Here is a 21,272-nt window from a genome sequence, read left to right as displayed (position 1 = left end):
TTAAGTATTATAAACATTTCTATCTTTTAAATAAAATAAAATTACATAAATAATTATTAAAGTCAAAATTCATTTAATATTATTATTGTTAACAATAAATTTAAAGTTTATTAATTATATTTAATCGATGTCGTACCATTTTCGAAACATAAATCAGATTTGGCAAAGAACAGCCGAATTTTCAAAATGCTGTCTGAATAAATCCATTTAAAGAATTATCTTGCCACATCATAAATGGAGAAATTTACTTTTGAAAGAGAGTATGTGGGTAAAAATTTCTTTTTCATATTAGTGGTCACTTTTATAATTTAAAGAAGAAACATTAATGGCACAGTTACTGCAAACCAAACCACATTCCCTCCTCAAACATTTCAATAGCCGTTGCACTTTTGTCTGCTGTGCTGTCTCCACATTTTCAAACCCAAATCTCTTCCTTTCACTGCCTCACCCCCACACTCTAAATTCAACCCCTTCACATTCTTCACAATGGGTTGCTGTTTATCCACACCCAAAACCCAAAACCAAAACACCCAAACCACTCACAAAAACCAACATCATCAACCACCACCTCCACAACCGCCGCCGCCGCCATCACCGCCACCACCACCCTTTGAAGAAGAATCTGTGAAAGAGGTTCTGTCAGAGACCCCAATTCCCAAACCACCCCAAGATCCAATTTTGACGCCAGAAACAAAAACCCTTTCGCCTCTCCTTCAAAACCCACTTCCCATTTTTGAAACCAAGCTCCCCATCGAAGAACACTCCGAGCCTGTTTCTCAGCACTCGGAAACATGCAGTATGAGCGAGAGCTTCTCCGCCGCCACAACCACCACCACGGCCACCGTTACGACTACAACGGTCACCGAGGTGAGAGAAGAAGACGAAGCAACCAGCAAAGTCCACAAGTGGGATCGGTCTCCGTCCAGGAAGAGACCCCACGCCCCAGATGGCAACTTCGCCGGCGGGAGAGACCGTAGGCTCAAGTCTCCGGCTAGGAAGTCGGAGCCGTCGCCGGAGAAGAAAATCAAAGGCGGTTCCAGGCCAATTCGGGGAAGGGAAACGAGGGAGCCCGTCACGGCGGCAAATCGGAGGCGAAATACCGGCGCCGCTGCCATCCGGCGGGACTCCGGTGAAGGTTCAGGTCGGAGGTCGAGGTCGCCGGCACGTGCTATGACGGGGAAGGTGAATGCAGGCGGTAGCCGGAAAGAGGTTGCGCCACCGAGTGTGGCTGAGAAGAAAGAGACTGCGCCGGAGATTGCGGTGGGGAAAGAGAATGAGAAGGAAAAGAAAGGCGAGAGTGAAGAAGGTGGGGAGAAAAACGACGTCGTGTCGCCGGAAGAGTGCCTCGAGAACCCGCACGTATCGATGGAGTGCTTTATTTTTCTGTAGAAGCACGTTTTCCAAGCCTTTTTGGGAGTTCTAGAAGCGATTTTCACATGCAGTTGCTTTTCTTTCAAGCAGTAGCAATTTCACTTTTTGACATTTTTAAGGGCTTTGTTAAAACGGTGGAGCTTTTGTGCTTCGCTTTTTCCATTCTTCTTCTGGACTTACTTGGTGTAAATAATGAGTCCCCACTCTTTCATATTTCCTATTTCTTTTTGACAAAAAAAAATTCTTCTGATTTGATTGGAATATTTTTTCACACATTTGATCAAAGAATAGAAAGGTGTACACGATTTTACAACAGACATCACAAGAATATTATACAGTGTTTGTTTTATTGGTCTAAAAAAAATAATAATACAATTTTATTTTGACAAACATTAGATTTTTTAAACTCTGTGTTTGACCATATGAAGTAGGTGATTTCGATATTCTATACGTATTTTATAAAGAAGTAAAAAATATTTTATAATTCTATGAAAAATTAAGAATACTAAACAATACTTTTAATTTGGGTTTTTCAAAAAAATATTAGATGAAGTATAATGAAGAACTCAAACTTGAAATGGCTTCTTAAACTAGACTCATTCTAGGTACAAATAAATATACAAAAGAGGAAATAAATATACAAAGTAGGGTGTTTTTTGATGAAATTAATGTAATTTTAATAAAATTTATCGAATTGATAAACCTTTTAAGAACGATAGAAATGAATAAGTTGTATTTGAAAAACGTGACATCAAAATAAATAAATAAATAAATATATATATATATATATATATATATATATATATATATATATATATATATATAAAGATAAAGTTGCGTTTTAAAATAGATTTATTTAGTAGTTTGGTTTAAAATTTTAGAATGTAAACTCTTCCATTAAATCACAGACGATGTCACAATAATTTCACATGTCAAAATCTTCAATTTCTATTTTATTTTTAAATTTTTGTTGAATTTTTTGTTTTCTTTATTTTTTCTGACTTTTTTTCATCATATCCTTCCTTTTTCTCCCCACACTATCCCTCTACCTCCTTCCTCCATATCTTTTCTCCTCCTTCACTCACCACCAACTCTAACTCTACAACTTCCACACCACAATCATTCCCTCTTCATTTGCGCCATCGTTAGCATTCTCAAATGTGTTATTTGAGACATATAAATAAAGTAACAAATAATATTTAACAACATATAATCGTGATTGGAAGATTTTTAAGGTTATGATAGTTTGATCTTATCCATTTTCTTTCTTTTTTTATTTGTTGTTGTTAATTATGCACAATTGAGTGGAATTAATACAACAATTTAAAATGACATAAGTATCTCTAGCTTTTAAATGAGTTTATTTTGGAATTTATTTGAATAAGTTTATACTCATTACTGGAAATAAAACTAAAACAAAAAATTAAATACCTAACTAAAAATTACTGATGTCTATCTAATGTGAGACTTATAGTTATATTGAATTCTATATTAATTTTTAACTTATGCATAAAAAATTAGAGAGATAACCTTCCTCATTTCCTGAACCACCCTATCACCAATTGTTACTTCCTAAAAAAACAAAAAATTAAAAATTAAAATCAACTCATGACACTATCAAGCAGATATTAATGTTAATTTAAAAAAAATCAATATTGTACAATATTAAACACAATTGAAATTCAATAAGAAAATAGTAAAAAATAATCGAATATTTATCTTTAATATAAAAAACTTAAGTACTAATTAAACCTTTAAAACAATGACTTTTTAATTTTTCTAAATTAATACATAATTTCAGTTTTTGTAAAGGTTGTGTATAATAACTTTTTCTTTTTCTATTTCTCTCTCTCTCTCTCTCTATATATATATATATATATAATTTTGTTATTTAAAAATCATACTTTTAATTTTGCTTTCTTTTTTTTTTCATATTTTACTTATTAGTATATACCATACTAATAAAATATGAATTATTTATAATAATAATAATACTAATAATAAAAATATATATACAATTCAAGATATAATTCGTAATTTTGATTTAATATTAATGATATTTATTCAATTCGATTTTTGTTTTCTAAATTCAAATTTCATTTTATTTAAAATAATTTAATGTAATTCCTACACTAAATTGATATTACTACCTTTGGCCTTTGGAAGGTAATCATTATTATTATTTTTTTTTCTGAGCATCTCTATCCAGCAATCTCCTTCCTCTAACACTAACACTAATACTAACTATACCATCACTAACAACGCACACTCCCCCCACAACTATAAAAAGGATAATGTATTTTTATTTCACATTTTTTTACATACTTTTAATTTTTTTTTATTTCACATTTTTTTACATACTTTTAATTTATTATTTTAATTATTATTAAATCATTTATTTTGATGTGATAATCTTATAGTGATTAAAATAATAAACTAAAAAATTAAAGTATTACACTCCTGTAAAAATATCCTAGCACCATCACCAACCCTATACACTGCGACTACCAAAGTACCACCACACAATCCCCACATCACCAACTCTTCCATCGCTCTAAACACCGCTTCAAAATGGGGCTCCATTAAAGTTGCGTATGTAAAATACAGTTGAAAGAAATTAAATGTTATGATTTTAAAATACGATTTCATTTTTGTTTTAAAGTTGTGTTTGAAAAATATAATTTTGTATAATTTAAAAAAAAAATTGCTTACAGCAATGTTATAAAAAACTGTACCAATTTTGGTAAAAGAAATTAGATGAGTGTTGTGTATCAATAATTGAAATAATTTTATATTATACTCTAATTATAATATATGATTAATCAATTAACTTTATAATAATTATTGCCAAAGTGAAAAGAGAATCTTTATTGTGGTGCAGAGCCATCAAAGTCCTTAAACATATATGGGGAAACATTTGTGTCACCAAAGTCTTTCTGTTTATCTTTTCACCCAAAAGGAAAGTGTGGGTAAAATTAAAGAGAGATCCTTTAATTCAGTTTATATGTTCAAAAAAGGTTATCTTTTTATTTATTTATCCTTATAAGTTATATCTTGATTTATGAAATGATGTGGATTTGTATAAGAATGTGCAAATGATTGTGGAATTTGGAAGGCACCATGGCATCTTTTTCTTTATGGGGATGGGGAAGAGAGACTCTTTTGACTCTTGATAGTGGCGTAGATTGTCTTCTATCTGTAGTGTGAAAGCGTGCAACTATCCAACCTATGTGCTCAACAATAAAAAAATCTTGGCTGCTTGATTACTAATACAAGCAAAAGAAAATATTAAGAGATATGTTCATAACTAAAGAAGGATGGTATGATACATTAGATAAAAACGAGAAATAAGTTTTCCAATATTAACTCTATTAGAGAAGATACAACAAACATATAAATATAAAACATAATCAAACATAAAAACTAAATTACTCTTAACTAATATACATTAATATTGTTTAATATTTTCTCAAACTCAATGCATTAATACGAAACAAGAATTTGTCACTTAAAAATATAAAAATGTTTAATAAAGTGAGATTTTATAAAGAACTAAAAGAGAATATGCTTACTATAAGTTAAATATAATGACAATTATAATAATAACAATAAAATTTTCTTTCCTAATAATTTAGTCGTCTCTAAGGAAAGAAACATCTATATGAAAAAAGTCAACGATACTAAAATAAGTAATAATTTAAGTCATAATATGATATTCAACTTTAGAAAAGAAATGAGAATGAAACAAAATATTTTATTTCTTACTCTTTTAAGATATTAGAGTCTCCAGAAAAATATAAAATACTTGTAGTAGACTTACCACAAGTATGTCATCAATCCGATCAACATCAAAATAAGTACAAAACTCTAAGGGATTTGAGATCAAGTATCACAAATGCATATAAGAATGCAGAGAACAATTTCCCAATACATTGTTTACTCTCTTATTTCTCAATCTCTGTCAATAATGTCATTTGGTTTATTTGATTGCCCTAAATATTCAGTTGTCACGCTCAATCACTATTAGTCACATTCCTTGTAGATACCATATATCTTAAAAGGTCCAACTCAATCCTATGATGAACATCAATAGTTCTTACAACCTGAGATGACCTTATTTGGTCTTCCCTTTGATACATGGTTGAGATCTTCACTTCTTTTATGAGATAATAGACTTTAGTACCTAAACAAAGTCTAAATTCAAAAGAGAAAGAAATATGCAATTACAAATGTCATACAAAATATATCAACCTATTTATAAAGTTTTGATAAACCTTTTACATGAATAAAGCCAAATTAACTTTGACAATTCCTATTACTTCCATAATGTTTGATAATATTGCTTTAAGTGACTAACATCTCATATGTATGTGTCTAAAATCTTCTTCATATCAAAAGGTAAAATAATGTAAAATTAAACGAAAGAAGATTTTTTTTCTAAAAAGAAATATTGAATATAAATGTGAAACATGTATCAATTTGTACTATTTAATTTAAAATTTGAGAGTTTGATATCCAAAAAAGTAAAAGACAATTACTTCACAATCTTAAATATTAATATTTTAATTTTTTTAACTTAAAATACCAACATATATCACTATATTATTAAAATAATGTAATATTTTATAAAGAGTATCAAATTATAATTTTCCTTAAAATATTAAGTTTAATAGGAAATATACAACACATCAAGATCTACTAAACTTATAATTCAAGATATCACATCTTAACATCCTCCAAATTTATTATAGTGAAGAGCAAATTTAAGAACAAAAAGGTTCTCATTGATGTTGTAGATTTTAATAGTCCCATTTGACACTAGTCCACATAGTAGATATATTATTTTTTTTAAAACTTGGAGGGCAATGTAATGGGATAGAGAAGGGCAAGTAACTTTGGAAAGGTTCCCTTGTTGGAATTTTGATTTGGCCCCCCTCCTCGTTTTCACTTTCACTTTGGTACTTTCTTCCTTCTTTTCACTTTCATTTTCGCGTCCCCCTCCTCCTTTTGAGTTTTCTCTACTTATTGTGAGTTTTTTTGTTCATTATTCCTTTCCCTCTATCTTATGAGTTTCTTTTAGGGTATTTCACTTCATCTCCCCCTTCTCAATTATCGAGGGTAGTCCATTGATTATTTAAAGGGTTGTTTTGGGTCATTTTTGGTTGGTTTGGTGGAGTGATTTTTTATTATCATCTTTGACGTGTTGGAGATGGTCCTGTGTGGCTTTGTTAGTGGTTTCAAGGTCTTTGTCGTTGTTGTCGATGCCTCGTGGGTGGTTTCCTACGCCTTTTCAATGGCTTCATTGTTTGGTCAGAGAAAGGGTAAGTAGTAATGATAGTTGTTTTTGTATAGAAGAAACTCAATTCCTCGTTTGTGATATTTATTATTTTAAAGTTGTGTACTAGAGTGTATTTATGCATATTTTGAAATGTTTATGTTGAAGTTTTGTTCATTACACTACAAGAATGTCATATATTAGCGTCGAAAGAGAAGCGTCGGACTGTCTTCCGACGCTGCATGCGTCGGCTTATGCGACTTAAAATAGGACGCTAGAGCAGAAAAAAAGAAGAAAAAAAACATGGCATTTGCGTCGCTCTTTCGTCGATATTAAAATAACGCAGCGAAAGAAATCAAATAGAAATGAAAAAAATACTATTTTCAGACTTTTTAAATAATAATTTATTAAATACAATTTAATATGCATCGGTTGTGAATGACTCTACACCGACGATAGAGAAAGAAAATAAATAAAAAATAATAATAGGTTCTCATCTACACCACCACACTAAGGAACTGAAATTAGAGAAAAAAGAAATTAGTTAATTTAAGTTAAGGTGGGAAAACTAAATATTTCACTTTGCCTCTTTCTCTTCTCATCGGGTGCCACAGGGCTAACTTCCCCCTTTCTCCTCTCATCGAGCGCCACAAGACTAACTTTTCCCCTTTCTCTTTCTCTTTCTCGAGCAAGTGCATCTTGAGTGGCCTTTGTGCATTTTGTGAGTTGTAAGTCATGGGATACATTCCAAAGCTTAGTGCAATCGATTGGGATGCGTGATTGAAAATATTGTGAAGGCCATTTTCCCCTTTCTTGCTGGAACCCTAAGAGGGTGATAATCCCCAATTTGTTTTTGCATTTTTCGTGAAAGATTGACAACCCGTTTGAAGGGATTTAGATGCAATTGAGAAGCTTAGTGGAAGGCGAGGGTTGGGACATTACGAGGCGTGGCCATTTCGTGCACGGTTTGTGGCAATCAAACTGTATATGTGAAGTGAGTTGGTAAGCTATATTGCATTGTTGATTAATGTGAACTTATAAACCCTAATGAAAGATTATTATTTTGTTAATGGGTACCCGATGTGGGAGGTCTCTGTGAGTAGGCATGTTTGGTGGTGTTGTGGAGCTGAAACCTTGAGCGTAAAGGTTAGTTCCGTCACTTTTGGAGTGGAATCAATAGGTGTTGGGGTGAAGCAAAAGCATTTGGTGTGGAGGAGAAACTTGTGTTAGAAGTAGGTAAGTTTTTATGTTCAGATTGGTAATCAAATAAGATAGATGAATGGTATAATTTTTTTGTTTGTTGTTGGCATGCGTAAAAATTTGTTTAGCTTTTGGATTCTGAAACATGCATTCTAAAGTCACCAACTTCTGGTACTTCTTTGCTCTTACTTATGGATGTGCTCAGAGCCTAATTAGTTCTTCTCAAGACATGAAAATAAAAGGAAAAGAAATCAATGGTGTAGGTTTGGACACTACATTTCCTTAAGTGGAGTTATTTGTAAGAGTTTGATAGATAATTGTATTATGTATGAATACAAGGTTAAGAGTGCAGGAATTCTTAAGTTGATAATTTTTTTACAAAGTTAGGGAAAGAGACCAAAATTACAGGAAGGTTCAACTATCCTTTTTCATATGAATTTTTGGGAGATGTTGGGGATGAATGAGGTTGGGATTGGTCAGTTGCTTGAAATTTTTTTCTTCCTTTTAAATTCTTCTACTTCAATGTTGTGGTCTATTTTTCTCCAAAAACATTCTTCCACATTAATGTTCTATTAGAAATTTTAATTCTAAATGATTGAAATAATATCCTGGATTGTTGGAAATGTGTAAGGATACAAGTTTTTGGATTGGATGCAGGTTTGGGATGTGCTTGGGCATAAATTTTTCATACAAAAAATCGCTAGTATTTGCATCAGCTAAGCCCATGCTAAGCTGATGCCAATTATTGAATTTCAAATTGTTTGCGTCGGCTAAACCCATACAAAACCAACTCGAAAGTTGTTTCAAATTTTTTTATTATTTAAGTAGTTCGTGGGCTTGTCCCACGCATAGAAAATTATTATTATATTTTTTATTTTTTTGCATCGGCTTAGCCAACGATTAATGAGCACCAAATCTTCGTCCCCATTTAGCCAATGCAAACGAGCTTTGCATCGAAGAAATGGGCGTGGTACACTTGACTGTCGCTAGACCGACGCGATCTTCATTTTATCGTGAGTTTTTGGCTGGTAGCGTCCATTTATGACTGACGCAAATGGCCTACATTCTTGTAGTGTTAAGAAAAATGGTTGTGTTTATGTTGCAATAATATGTAATATTGTTGTACCCAATACCCCTTGGGTATAATTTCTAGTTTGTGCATGTTCATAATCTTTTGAAGAGTGCATCCAATGTTAGTTTAAACAATATTATAAAAAAATGTGTAAGTTGTATATAGTTTACTGTTATATATCATTATTTTCTTATAACTACAACCTTACTAATTCACATAATCGTTTTACTAAGCAACAAAAACAATATGCTTTAATCTGTAACATTTTATTGTTCTTTATATTTAAATCAGATCTTGTGTGGAAGTCAAATAAGTGTATTATATGTAGGGTCAAATCGAAAAGAATTAGTAGAAGCATAAAATTGTTCCTAGAAAAGACCAAAAGAAGAGACCATAACATTGCATATTCTGATCTAATGAATGAAGGCTAAGGAAAAAAGTTACAAATGATCAAAAAAATTACAACAATAGTTAAAATGATTGAATCCATTAGCTAAGAATAAGCAAACATCCTTAATCCTAAACTACTTCTTAAGAAAATAAATCAAAATCCAAATCATAAATGGAATGAATTGGACTTTAGTGGTGCAAATTTTGATTTTGTGGTGAGGAGTTCCCGGGCAAGCTAGTGTATATTTTTTTATTATACTAATTAGTTTATTTTGTTTATCAAACTTGACTTTGTTTCTTGTTATTGATCCAAAGTAGTAAAAATTGTACTTATAATAATGAGTTGTTATAGAGGTGTACCTAATTTTCTACAAAAAGAGTTGTCAATTTGTTGTCTAAAATTTAGGCAACGATTTTTTAGCTTTAGGCTGCAATTTTTTTATTGTTGCTTAAAGTCATTTTTGTTGTAGTGAATGCTCAATTTAATCCATATGTGACCATTAAAGGTTTATCTGAATAACCTAAAGAAATTTTGCATTTGACTTATATTTGTAATCATTTCTCTTTCTTCAATGTGGTTGTGATCATCAACATTGTTGTAGGGTTTTCAGAAATGTAATTGTTTCCTATTATTAGTGTATTTTTAGGAAATTATGAAAATTGTTTGTAATTGTTCGATGATGTGAAATGTTGTTTTTAAATGATGTATTGAATGTAGATTGACACTATTTGCACCATCAAAATGACAACAGTTACAAGGGAGGCATTTGTGTATTTGAGGGTCTGTTTTTACTCGAATTTGAAAAAATGGGTCCGTTGATTTTTGTTTTATAAAATAGGGACAAGTCGTCCTCCATCCTGCCGATTTCCTTTTTTTTTTCAAAAAGTGAAGTCGTTATCTGTAAGACCGGTTTCTATTAATTTATATTAATTTAAAAAGTGAAGTCATCCTGACGCATGATGACTTCACTTTTCATTTTTATTCACTACAAGAAAATGTCTTATTAGTAACTAGTTTTAGTGACTAAAAGTTGTTAGTCACTATAGTGACCAATTTAGATACCAATTTACAAAATTAAAATTTATTGGTTACTAAAATAGTCACTAATATAAATAAAAAACTATAATTGGTCACTGAATTTGTCACTAATTAATTAAAGAGCAATTTAGTAACTAAGTTATTTTGGTAGCCAAAACTTAGGTAGCTAATTTTTAGTGACCAGTTTTCTTTAGTAGCCAAAACTATGGTAGCTAATTTTAAAAACCAATTTAGTGACCAATTATAATTTTTTATTCATAATAGTAACTATTTTAGTAACAAATGATTTTTTTTACTTTTTAAACTTGTATCTAAATTAATAATTATAGTAACTAACAACTTTTGGTCACTAAAATTGGTTACTAATGAAGCATTTTCTTGTAGTGATTTTTGTATGTTACAGTTATAATTTTTAGATGCTCTTAAAGAGAGGTATTCAGGCATTTTTCACGGAAGGGAGCAGAATCTCTACACACCCTACAATTCTGCAGTTTTTTCTCCCTTTCAAGTTTGAAGACATGTTTATATCTTATCTTTTTTCAACTTTTTACCTCCAAGAATAAGCTGGGATTTCATCCTTTTGGATTCTACAATAAGACTTTTAAAATAAGATATATTGAACGAAATGATCACAAATAAATTAATTTTTTTTGTTTATATATATATATATATATATATATATATATATATATATATATATATATATATATACATATATATAATTTACATCATTTAATGGCATGACAAAAAAAAAATTGATGGATAATATTTGAAGCTAACTTATAACTTGATCTAAGAATGTATATTTTATAAAATCAAATTACAACAGTAACGTAAAAAACAAATTGAAAAGTGAAGTCGTCATGTACGACGACAACTTCACTTTTTAATTTAATGGAAACCGGCTTCACCAATGACGGTTTTGCTTTTTTTTTTTAAAACAAAAGGAAACCGGTAGGGTGGAGGACGACTTCACCTATAATGTCGTCCTCTACCATAACGACTTGTCCTTATTTTACAAAAAAACCCATTTTTACAAATTCAAATTAAAAAAGACCATCAAATACAAAAAAGCCTACAAGGGAAGTTGAGAAATATGTTATAACAAACAAGGTTTATATGTTGTTTTTTTTTTTGTTGAATTATAAATAAATCTTACTTTTGGTGGTGACAACTTGAACTAGTGATTATGATATATAGTTTCTTGCAAAATTCATGCAAGGCAAAAGCATTTGGGTATTGTGAATAAGATGGTAATGGATAAGTAGAACTGTTGTATCCAATCAACCTTGTTTGCATGATTATTGTTTATGTGGGAAAAAGTAAAAATTAGTAAGATCTTACTAATTGAATTATGTAGTAGGTGGGAAGAGAGGAGAGGAAGATTTTAAACATAGTTGTATCATTTATATTATTGGATGTTTGTTTAGGTTTGAGACTTTGGGTGGGTGGAGAAAATTTGATTTGTCCACAAAAGATAGTGATTGTCATACTAAAAGACTATTCCATAAAAATCATGTGAATATGAATATGGTGTTGGATGAAACTGTGAAATATTGTAGTAATACAAAAGTTGACGATTTTTGTAGATTGTACATACTATTAGGGTTGATTGAGTTTTTTTCTCTCTATTAGAATAAGAAAAGTGCATTCAAGGTTGTTTAAAATGTTAGATAAATTATGTGGAGTTGGAAAGTATAATTTGTGGAATGTTATGAATATTTAGTTGGTAGTTTGTGTCAAGCTTCAATGTGTATAACCAAGTAAAGAAGTTGATCACATTGCATATTGTAAGCTATGTTTTTGTATTGCAAGTAACTTTCAAAGTTTGTTATTATATGTGTTTTATGCAACACTCTTTAATGTTGTAACTATTTTTGCTGTTTATTTATGACTTATATGTATGTTAATGTTAATGAAATAAATTTGGACTTTGGAGCAAGTTTTATTTTTTCACAAAAAGTTGGGCTTCAGGAAAAGTACATTTCCTAGAATTATACATTTGAAGGATGTTAGCATTCGCGAAAGAAAAATTGCATTTTTTAAGCATAATGTGGTTAGTAAAATATATGATTTAAGATTTGTGACAAATATATTTTATTCTTGATGAGAAGACTATTCAATTAAGTTGGAGTTGACATTATGATGAACATGTTATTATTAATGTAACAGTCTCAAATGAAGAGCTTTCTTACAAAATTGTTAAAGAAGCCTTCTAAGATGTGAGATGTCAATTTGAGGAGAACTTGATAAAGTATAATCTGTTTGACCTTCTTGTAGAAAAAGAATTATTAATTTGTTGGGTTTTGGATCAAGAGGCAACACACCCAGCTATGTGTAATCTAGCCATATGTTTTTTGCTTGTTAAAGTTTTCAAAAGCCTGATTCAAATTACTATTTTTTTTTCATAATGTTGAAAGACATACAATTACACTTCAACCATAATTTCATCATGCCATAGTGAATAAAATCACTTGGAAAACATAATATTTAAAACCATTCCCACTCAAATCATCTAGTTTCCATAATTGTATCCCAAAAATTCTTGAAATATGTGATCAAAACCAAAAACAAGATCCTTCACTCCATATCCATTCCTAACAAATTTCACTCCAACAAGAAAGGAAACCAACTGCAAAACTTACCCTTCCTGTTCACTTTCTATCTCAAATTAAATTCAAAAACTTAGAACTTTCAGATAACACTCATAGACCAACCATTAGGTTAAGAATCATCAACACAACAATGTAAACAAAGAAGACATGATAAACCTATCAACGTGCATCCATTTTGCTTCTTTCAAAACGTACAAACTTCCATAGGGTTGAAAATGACCATGAAAATGTTAATTTTTTTTTACACAGACAACGACAGTTGTCAAAAAGACGTTGGAGTCCACCTTAACTAACCAATGAAATAAATCCGTTGAAATACCATCTTTATAACAGCAGAAAACCCTCAAAGTAATGAAACCATTATGCCATCAACAAAAACTCTGAACCACATCCACTTTCGAAGGTGCCACAAAATCACCACAAATTGACACTGAAAAATAGTTAGTAAGGACAAAAATCTAAATGGAAATTAATCAATACAAATTAGAAAGAAGACGAAATAGCAACGAAAAACTACTCTAGAAGAAACAAAAGAATGATCCTGAAGAATGTAAGCTTCTAAAAGAAATATAAACACCAAATAGTTATAATAACGAGAAGAAGAAAAGCAGCTGAAAAAAAATGAGATTAATCAAAACTCAAATGATGTAGAATTAAATTATCAAAATTACTCATCAACATGTCATCAATCAAGACTTATCATTGTTTAAAATAATAAAAACACCATGTAAACAAATTTTAAATAAGAATATTCAAATTAATTGTGTCAAAGTTAAAAAAGAGCACTCCAATTTTTCTCTTACACTCAACTTACACCTTCATAGCTTATTATTTTATTACAATGTTCGATATATATTTATTTTTGTCATGTTAGTATAATATTTTATTATAAACAACATGCACTAGAAGAAAAATAATTTTTAGTGGCTGTTATAATAAAATGACTTTATATTAGAAAAAAAGAAAAATATATATAATACTTATAGTCGGTTTAAAACTAACAATATCTTCTCATATGTATTCAAGTTATTTTCATTGTGAGTAGTATAAACGAGGTGGAGTAGGTGCATCTTACAAAGTTCCTCTAAAACCATCTTTGCTTCTTTTTCACACTCATGCACATCATCTTCTCTTCTCCTTTAGAGCATTTTCTCTTCGTACAAGTCATTCTCCCGTCTAAGTTACCTTTTGATCGATACACATATATACATGTCTAGTATCACTCGTGGATGTCTTGTTGAGAAACGAAAATCATGGTGGAAGAACCATTCACATGTTCATATCATAACACTTTCCTTTTTTTTTTCTTTACTTATTTCTTATCAATTTTGTATTTCACTTTCGTTTCAATATATGATTGTTTCTCCTAATTTAGGATTTTGTTGTCATGCCTAAGACTTTCCCTGATGGCACCGTCAATTTAATGGTCTGACATTGCATTATTCTTGGTAAGATCAAGGTGTGTTTTTTTCTCTTTTATTGCATCCTGTAATAAATATGCTTTCCCTATTTTTATTTTCAATATTAGTATGAAATATGTTTGACTGTTATCAATTTTTTAGCTGGTGCTCGACTTCAAAAGGTTTAGTGATTGGAAGTAAACTATAAGGCTTGAGCTTTCCCATCCATGGATTTTGTATCAATGGAGCATGATTAATAATTTCAGGTTGATACATATTGATGTTTATATAGAGCATTCTCCTTTTTCTTAATTTCTCCTTTTTACCTTTCTCTCATTTGGAATTTACCTTGGCATTCCTATTTATGAACATATGTAATTACTTAGTAATAATTTTAAACAAAAAGTGATATGTTTATATGTATATTTTATTAATTCTTAGGTTGTATGTCTTGGACTCTACATTATCATGTGATCTTGCAATGCTTAGGGTTTTAGGATGTATATTTTAAAGTCTTAAATATGTTTTTGGTCCCTCAGGTTTCAGTGAATTTTAGAATTAGTCCCTATTCGAAATTTTATACTAATTTAGTCCTTCATCTTTATAAATGCGTGAATTTAGTCCTTCGTATAAAATTTTGTAAAGTTTATTAGACATTTTAAACACATTTTATTATAATATTTGAGTCAACATCAAAGTGAAAATGTGTCAAACGGTATAAACAATTCAAATACTATCATGAAATGCACTTGAAACGTTAGATAAACTTAACAAAATTTGGTTAAAAGGACTAAATTCACGCATTTTTAAAGATGAATGACTAAATTGATTAAAACTTTTGAAGAGGGATTAATTCCAAATTTCACTGAAACTTTAGGGACTAAAAACATATTTAATCCTATTTAAAAAAGAAAGAAATTGAAACAAATAAATAATAAATTTTAGTGGAATTAAAAGTCAATTCTACATTAAAAACTGAAAACATAAAATAAAAGATCTAACACATATCCCCTTTTTTTTTTTCTTCTCTATCTTTAGATAGTGTGAAGAAGGAGCACTTTTAAACTTATTACTTATTGCAATATCCGTTTTTTCTCTATATCAATTTTCTTTTGTCTCATTTTCTTCTATTACTTGTCTACATATTATTGTTTTCTATAGCTTTTGTAATTGTGAACAATCTAATTTCTTTTCCTTTCATTATTTAATGACTTAACCTTTTTTTTTTAGCTACCACTAGTGCAGAATTCCCATTTTACCTCGTCTTATATGCTTCGGTTGGCCAGGAACCGAAGCATATAATGGCGCGGTGGCATTTTTGCAATTAGAGCCAAGTTTTAGGCCTCGGTTCTCCAAATACCCGAAGCCAAAGAGGGGTATAGGCCCCGGTTTGCTCAAAACTGGTGCCAAAGAGGGGTATAGGCCTCGGTCCAGTAGGACCCGAAGCCAAAAAGTGGTTGGAAGTCAAGGGTATAGGCCTCGGTCCAAGGAGACCTGGTGCCAAAAGGGGGTCAATGGCTTCGGTTCCTCTAACAACCGAAGCCATAGGGTTTATTTAAGGTTCGAAATTCGTGAACCCTTCTTCCTTCTCGCGCCAGCGCCTCTACAATTCCACTCTCTCGCGCTCTCTCTCTCTCTCTCTCTCTCTCTCTCTCTCTCTCTCTCTCTCTCTCTCTCTCTCTCCGCTGTACCCATTGCCACCACACCCTCCAACTACCGTTGACGAGTCTTCGCCGCCGCAGCACCAGCAACAACAACACCCGAACGCGCACGTGCACGAGCGCGAGGGGAGTGGGAGATAGGTAGCAGGTGGGACATGCCCCGGCCCACACCCTAGGCCAAAGCATAAGCCTGTCAAACCAACTCCTTCAGGTGGTTCCGGTGGCTCAGAAGGTTCCGGTGGCTCAGGCGGTTCCGGAGGTTCAGGTGGCTCCGGTGGTTCCGGTGGATCTAGTGGTTCAGGTGGCTCTGGTGGTTCCATGATGCACTTAAACTAGGAGTGTGTACCAATGTGCTAAACGGGTTGGTGAACACCACCCTGGGTCAACCACCAGTTACCCCATGCTGCACCCTCCTGAATGGTCTGGTTGATCTTGATGCTGCGGTGTGTCTCTGCACCGCCCTTAGAGCAAACATTTTGGGTATCAACCTCAACCTTCCCATCTCACTCTCCTTGCTTCTCAACGTTTGCTCTATACAACCCCCACGTAATTTCCAATGTTCCTAATCATGCTGCTGCTGCTACCTGCTACCTATTCCCTCGTGCCTTCCCAGACCACAACCACTTCGCACACTTCCACGTCTAATAACACCACCACTCCTCCTAGGAGTTTCGACACTTGTTCGAGCCACTTTCTGTCTCAAATGAGTTCAAACATTCACTCTTAGTTTCAGTAATTCGTTCTACTTCTTAAATTTTAGGGCTTTTGTATCGAGTTTTTCATTAAATTTCTCTTTTGAAACATTGGAGAAAGAGAAACAGACGATTTCTTTTCATTACAAAGTGGAGGAACAAGAAGATATCTGCTAGCGTGCTTGGCGGAGCCACTGCTGCTTGGGTCCTGTTTGAGTTGCTTGAGTATCACTTTCTTACTCTGGTGTGCCACATTTTGATACTGTTGCTCACAGTTCTGTTCTTGTGGTCTAGTGCCCATACTTTTATTCACAAGTGAGCCTCTAGAATTTCTTAGTATGTTGTTTTGTGTTTTGGGGTTTATCTTATCTAAACTCTTGTTCGGGAATGTTAAAATATGTATTGCAGATCTCCACCTCGCATTCCAGAAGTTCATGAGTATGCATGGTGAAAATTGGTGGCCATGTGTTCAAAAAGTCTGCGAAAATTTGAATTAAAAAAAATATTTATCACCTATGGCCTCGGTCCTAACTGACCCGAGGCAGAAAGCTGTGTATATGGCACCGGTTTCAAAACAACTGAGGCATAAAACTGGGTCTATGGCTTCGGGTGATAACCGACCTTTTGGCCTCGCCCCAATATGCCTCGGTTCTAGACCCGAGGTAAAATGTAGAAAATAACCGGGGCAGAAAGTTTTTACTGCACTGGTGTACACTTTGTTTAGTATGTTCGATGACTTGATACTCCTGAAAAAAGGTCGTCTTATTGTATATCACAGATCAGTGAAGAAAGTTGAGAATACTTTATAGACCTTCTTGTATTTGAAGTGTTTATAGCTTGTTTGTGTTCACTTTGTTGAAACTCTTACCTTGTTTATTTATGTTTGAATCTAGAGTTGGTATTATTAATATGATAAAACATAGTAATCTTGTTGTATTTCTATTTTCCTAGTTTGAAACTACTAAACATGGAGACTTTGTTTTAGATTTTTGAATTGTTTTGGATTATGATATGAGTAATCCAAGTCCAGTAGTAAGCATCTTACTCTTTCTCTTAAGTACCTATTTATCACTTTAAAAAATAAAATTCTAGATTATTTGTATAAGTGACCTAAACGGAAAAACATTCTTTAAAAAAGAAAAAGGAGAAATTATTAGATACCTTTAGCATAATTACTTGACCAATATATGTGCTGAAAAACGATTTGTAACAATGATTTTAATTATGACATCAAACCTTTTAGGAATTACATTATATAAATAATCTCGACAACATTAGTTTTATTTTTATTGTAATGAATCTAGAACTATAGTTCAAATCCTTAGTGTTCCAGGCTTATCAACATTTCAAAAGATTTCTTGACTGTTTTAGAAATTAGAAATTGTGTACTATTATTCTGATGTGTCTAAGTGTAATAGATATTGAAAATATGTTTACTTTATTTTCTTCTATATAAATTTCTTTATTTTTCTAGTTGCATTTTGGTTAATTTCTCTATATTTATTTTTATTTAAAAAAATTATAATTTTGCGGACAATTACAACCTTCATTAAATATTGAATAATTTTTTTAAACAAGTAATGATTTTTCTTATGGTTACACCTGCCACTAAACACTACATGAAATTTTTTTTGGTTTAAATCACCACTAAATATTGAATTCCTTTAAAAAAAAGTTAAAAGATTTTTCCTGCAATCGTTACCGCTATTAAATACTAATAAAAATATTTTAGTATTAATTAAGAAGTTATTAAAATCGACTCCAATAATTGAATGATGATTATTCTGTCTTTTATATTAAAATCGACACTACGATACTTTTACTACGCCAAATTCTATATAAGTTAACTAACTGAAATTAAATAGTGTACCATTAAACAACCAACCTAACTTATTTTAGTGTGGCGGTGGCAAACAATACTTTTCTATTTAAAACGTAAACATGTCTGGTGTTGTTATTTTCTACTCTTTTTTTTTTTTCTTTTGTCTTGGTCAATGATCAAAAGAATGTGTATCAATAAAATGCTTTATATCAAATTTATTGATATTTAGTTTGTAAAATAGACCAAAATTTACTGGAATTCATTTCGAGTAGAGATAAGACTAATTCATAATATATAAGTGGATGCAATTCTCACGTTACAAGTCGGTTTCATGAGGTTGAGTGAGACTTAAAATTCATTTTTATCATGATATCAGAACCAAGTTAAAACCTATCTTAATAAACTTTTTTAAAACCCGTTATTTTGAACCGCTAATAAACTATCCACTAATTTCTTGTCCCACTTATAAGATAAGTTAAACTTAAAATCCGTTTGTAACAAAATTCTCATCTCGTATAATAATTTGTAATCATAAGCCAACGTAAATCTATTCTTCCCTCATAACTTTGACAGTTCTATTAATCATATTGTGCTCTGAAAAAAGAGGATGTAATGTAATGATCTTCCACTCACTTTGACAGATCAAAACAACAAATCCATGAACAGCTTGAGCACCACGCAACTCAGCATGATAACTCACAAAAGGCATCTAACTTTAACCATAACTTCCTTGGAAAAGGTAACTTCTCAAAATTTCATGCTTTTTGGAAGACACTTTCATCGGAAATTACAATGCAATTGTTTAACATCGTATATGTACAAATTGTTAGATCCGAGTCAAGTTTTAGAGTTGATTAATTGCTTCTAACTAAGCTCAAATCTAATAATACACATATTCTATAATATCTCTAAGTAGAATCACCTAATTGATCAGAGAGGAAAATGATTTCAACTATGACTTCTGACCTCAATTCTTGCCCCAGTTCAAAAGGGACGATGAAACACATCATATTCTAGTTACTTGTTAGGTTAATTAATGTCTGCCATTGATGCTAAAGGTGGAAGGAAACATGAACTGTGTTGAATAGGCCATGACATGGGTTCGCGGCGACATGGTGCAGGAACAGGAAGTGCAATGAACGAAGGAATCTGCTCTCCAGGCATCAACACTAGTACACCTCTTCCATAAATGCTCATCTAATTAACTTGAACAGAAATAAAACAAAAACAGTACCTTTCATTACAATTCAAATAATAATAGAGTTTAATTAAACCATCTTTACATTGTACTTCAATCACATACATGAAAACCAAAAAAAAAGCTTTTGACCACAACATCAAGGTTTATATATGGATAAAATCAAGGTTCTCTGTCATTTAGTCCTCATAAGATAAACAAACTAGTAAGAACAGGCAAAAAGATAACATAATTAGCGTTTCCTTCAAGAGTTTCTGCTGTAGATAAATAAACTACTAATATTTATGATATACTGCCATCAGAAGATATTTCAGACCTAAAAACCACTGAATTTGAACTCTTTAAAGAACGAAAAAATACGTTTACCATATGGAAAACTGAAAATCCTTTTCATCTTGACCATGAAGCATAGCAAGAAAACTGTAGTGCAAATGAAGCATAGCAATATGTTATGCTTAAAATCATTACTTACTGGTATGCAAGTTGGTGACTTTGTTGCACATGCATGGAGAAAAGACCATAGCCATAAGTCATAACTACATCATTACAGAACAGCATGCGAGGAAAGTAAAAAGAGGAGAAAATCACATTTTTATTGAATGAACTACAGTAGAAGTATACGAAAGTGCACCTTGGGTGATAGATTTTCCAACTTTCCACCGCGGTCGATTTGGTGTTCAAGATCTATCGGAGTTGCAGCACTTGATCTTTGTCTAAGAAACCTCTCAAAGATAGCCAGAAGAAGAAACATAGAAATGAGGATGGCAGTGGCAACAAACCCAAAAGCCACGGCATTCACCGAATCATCAAATTGCTTCCAATGGTCTGATCTGAAGGGTGCCACCGTTGGAGCTGTGGCTTCAACACCCATCATCACACCATAAATTTTGCAGCACTACTTTTTGGTAGCTCTATCTTTCTCATTAACTAATGAAGACAGAAAAGAGTGAGAGAAAGCGGGTTATTTAGTTTATGATTTTTAGTCTTATGAGAGAGAAAAGATGCATGGAGCGGTTGCAGTAGTCACAACAAGTGAGAGAGTGTGATGGGTAGCATTTGTGCAGTGGTATGGTATGTTAGAGTGAGATGATGAAGGAGACATTGAAATGATGAGACAGAGGGACATGACAAAGAAAGAACAGCATCTCTGACTAACTGTGGTACAGAGGGACAACAAAAACCAAGGGTTTTATAAGGTTCATCACTTGATATCTGTTCAACTAAAAACTTGATGAAGTTGGATGCAGTGAAATTATTGTGTGCTGTGGACCCTGCCTCACCACAGTTTCTGTTTCTGATCATTTTCATGACTCATGCAATTTTATTTATTTTTTAATTTAATACTTCTGATCGTGAATGATCACATATATTATTATGAAATTGGTTAAGGATGGGAAGGATATTTAATATTTAAAAAAGAAAATTAGGATGTTTGTTGGTGAGATGTTCATTGTAAATTAATAAAATATTATTAACAATTTATTAAAGTCATAATGAAGTTGATACATTTTTATTGTTAAGTATCAAATCATATAGA

The 21,272-nt window shown here is 31.8% G+C and overlaps 2 protein-coding genes and 1 pseudogene across 3 annotated transcripts; 2 read left to right on the top strand and 1 right to left on the bottom strand.

Annotated features, from left to right (window-relative positions):
- The first annotated feature begins 340 nt into the window (after positions 1-340).
- LOC114170356 (uncharacterized) lies at positions 341-1,584 on the top strand. The gene has a single exon (XM_028055830.2). It carries the CDS (start codon positions 487-489, stop codon positions 1,387-1,389), a length of 903 nt encoding a protein of 300 aa, XP_027911631.1. The 5' UTR covers positions 341-486; the 3' UTR covers positions 1,390-1,584.
- A 4,996-nt stretch (positions 1,585-6,580) lies between these two features.
- Positions 6,581-16,604, top strand: LOC114170355 (uncharacterized; annotated as a pseudogene).
- Positions 16,605-19,140: 2,536 nt separating this feature from the next.
- Positions 19,141-20,924, bottom strand: LOC114169157 (uncharacterized). Of its 2 annotated transcripts, XM_085668731.1 has the most exons (3): positions 20,367-20,924; positions 20,208-20,225; positions 19,141-19,734 (listed from the first exon to the last, which is right to left on the bottom strand). In XM_085668731.1, the coding sequence occupies exons 1-3, from the start codon at positions 20,607-20,609 to the stop codon at positions 19,567-19,569; spliced, it is 429 nt and encodes a 142-aa protein (XP_085524857.1). In that variant the 5' UTR covers positions 20,610-20,924; the 3' UTR covers positions 19,141-19,566. The 2 variants fall into 2 exon arrangements, with proteins under 2 accessions (XP_085524857.1, XP_027909997.1); XM_028054196.2 differs by lacking the exon at positions 20,208-20,225 and having other exon boundaries at positions 20,367-20,916.
- Between the last annotated feature and the right edge of the window lie 348 nt (positions 20,925-21,272).

The sequence above is a fragment of the Vigna unguiculata genome, chromosome 11, assembly GCF_037176805.1.
Source record: "Vigna unguiculata cultivar grain cowpea cultivar isolate G323 ecotype 2 chromosome 11, ASM3717680v1, whole genome shotgun sequence".
Lineage (NCBI taxonomy): Eukaryota > Viridiplantae > Streptophyta > Magnoliopsida > Fabales > Fabaceae > Vigna > Vigna unguiculata.
Note: the sequence above shows the minus strand (reverse complement) of the source record. Positions and strands in the feature narration are given on the sequence as shown.

What these genes read in the sequence shown, in the direction of transcription:
- LOC114170356 (XM_028055830.2), top strand. Translation starts at nt 487, where the DNA reads ATGGGTTGCTGTTTATCCACACCCAAAACCCAAAACCAAAACACCCAA.
- LOC114169157 (XM_085668731.1), bottom strand. Translation starts at nt 20,609, where the DNA reads ATGATGGGTGTTGAAGCCACAGCTCCAACGGTGGCACCCTTCAGATCA.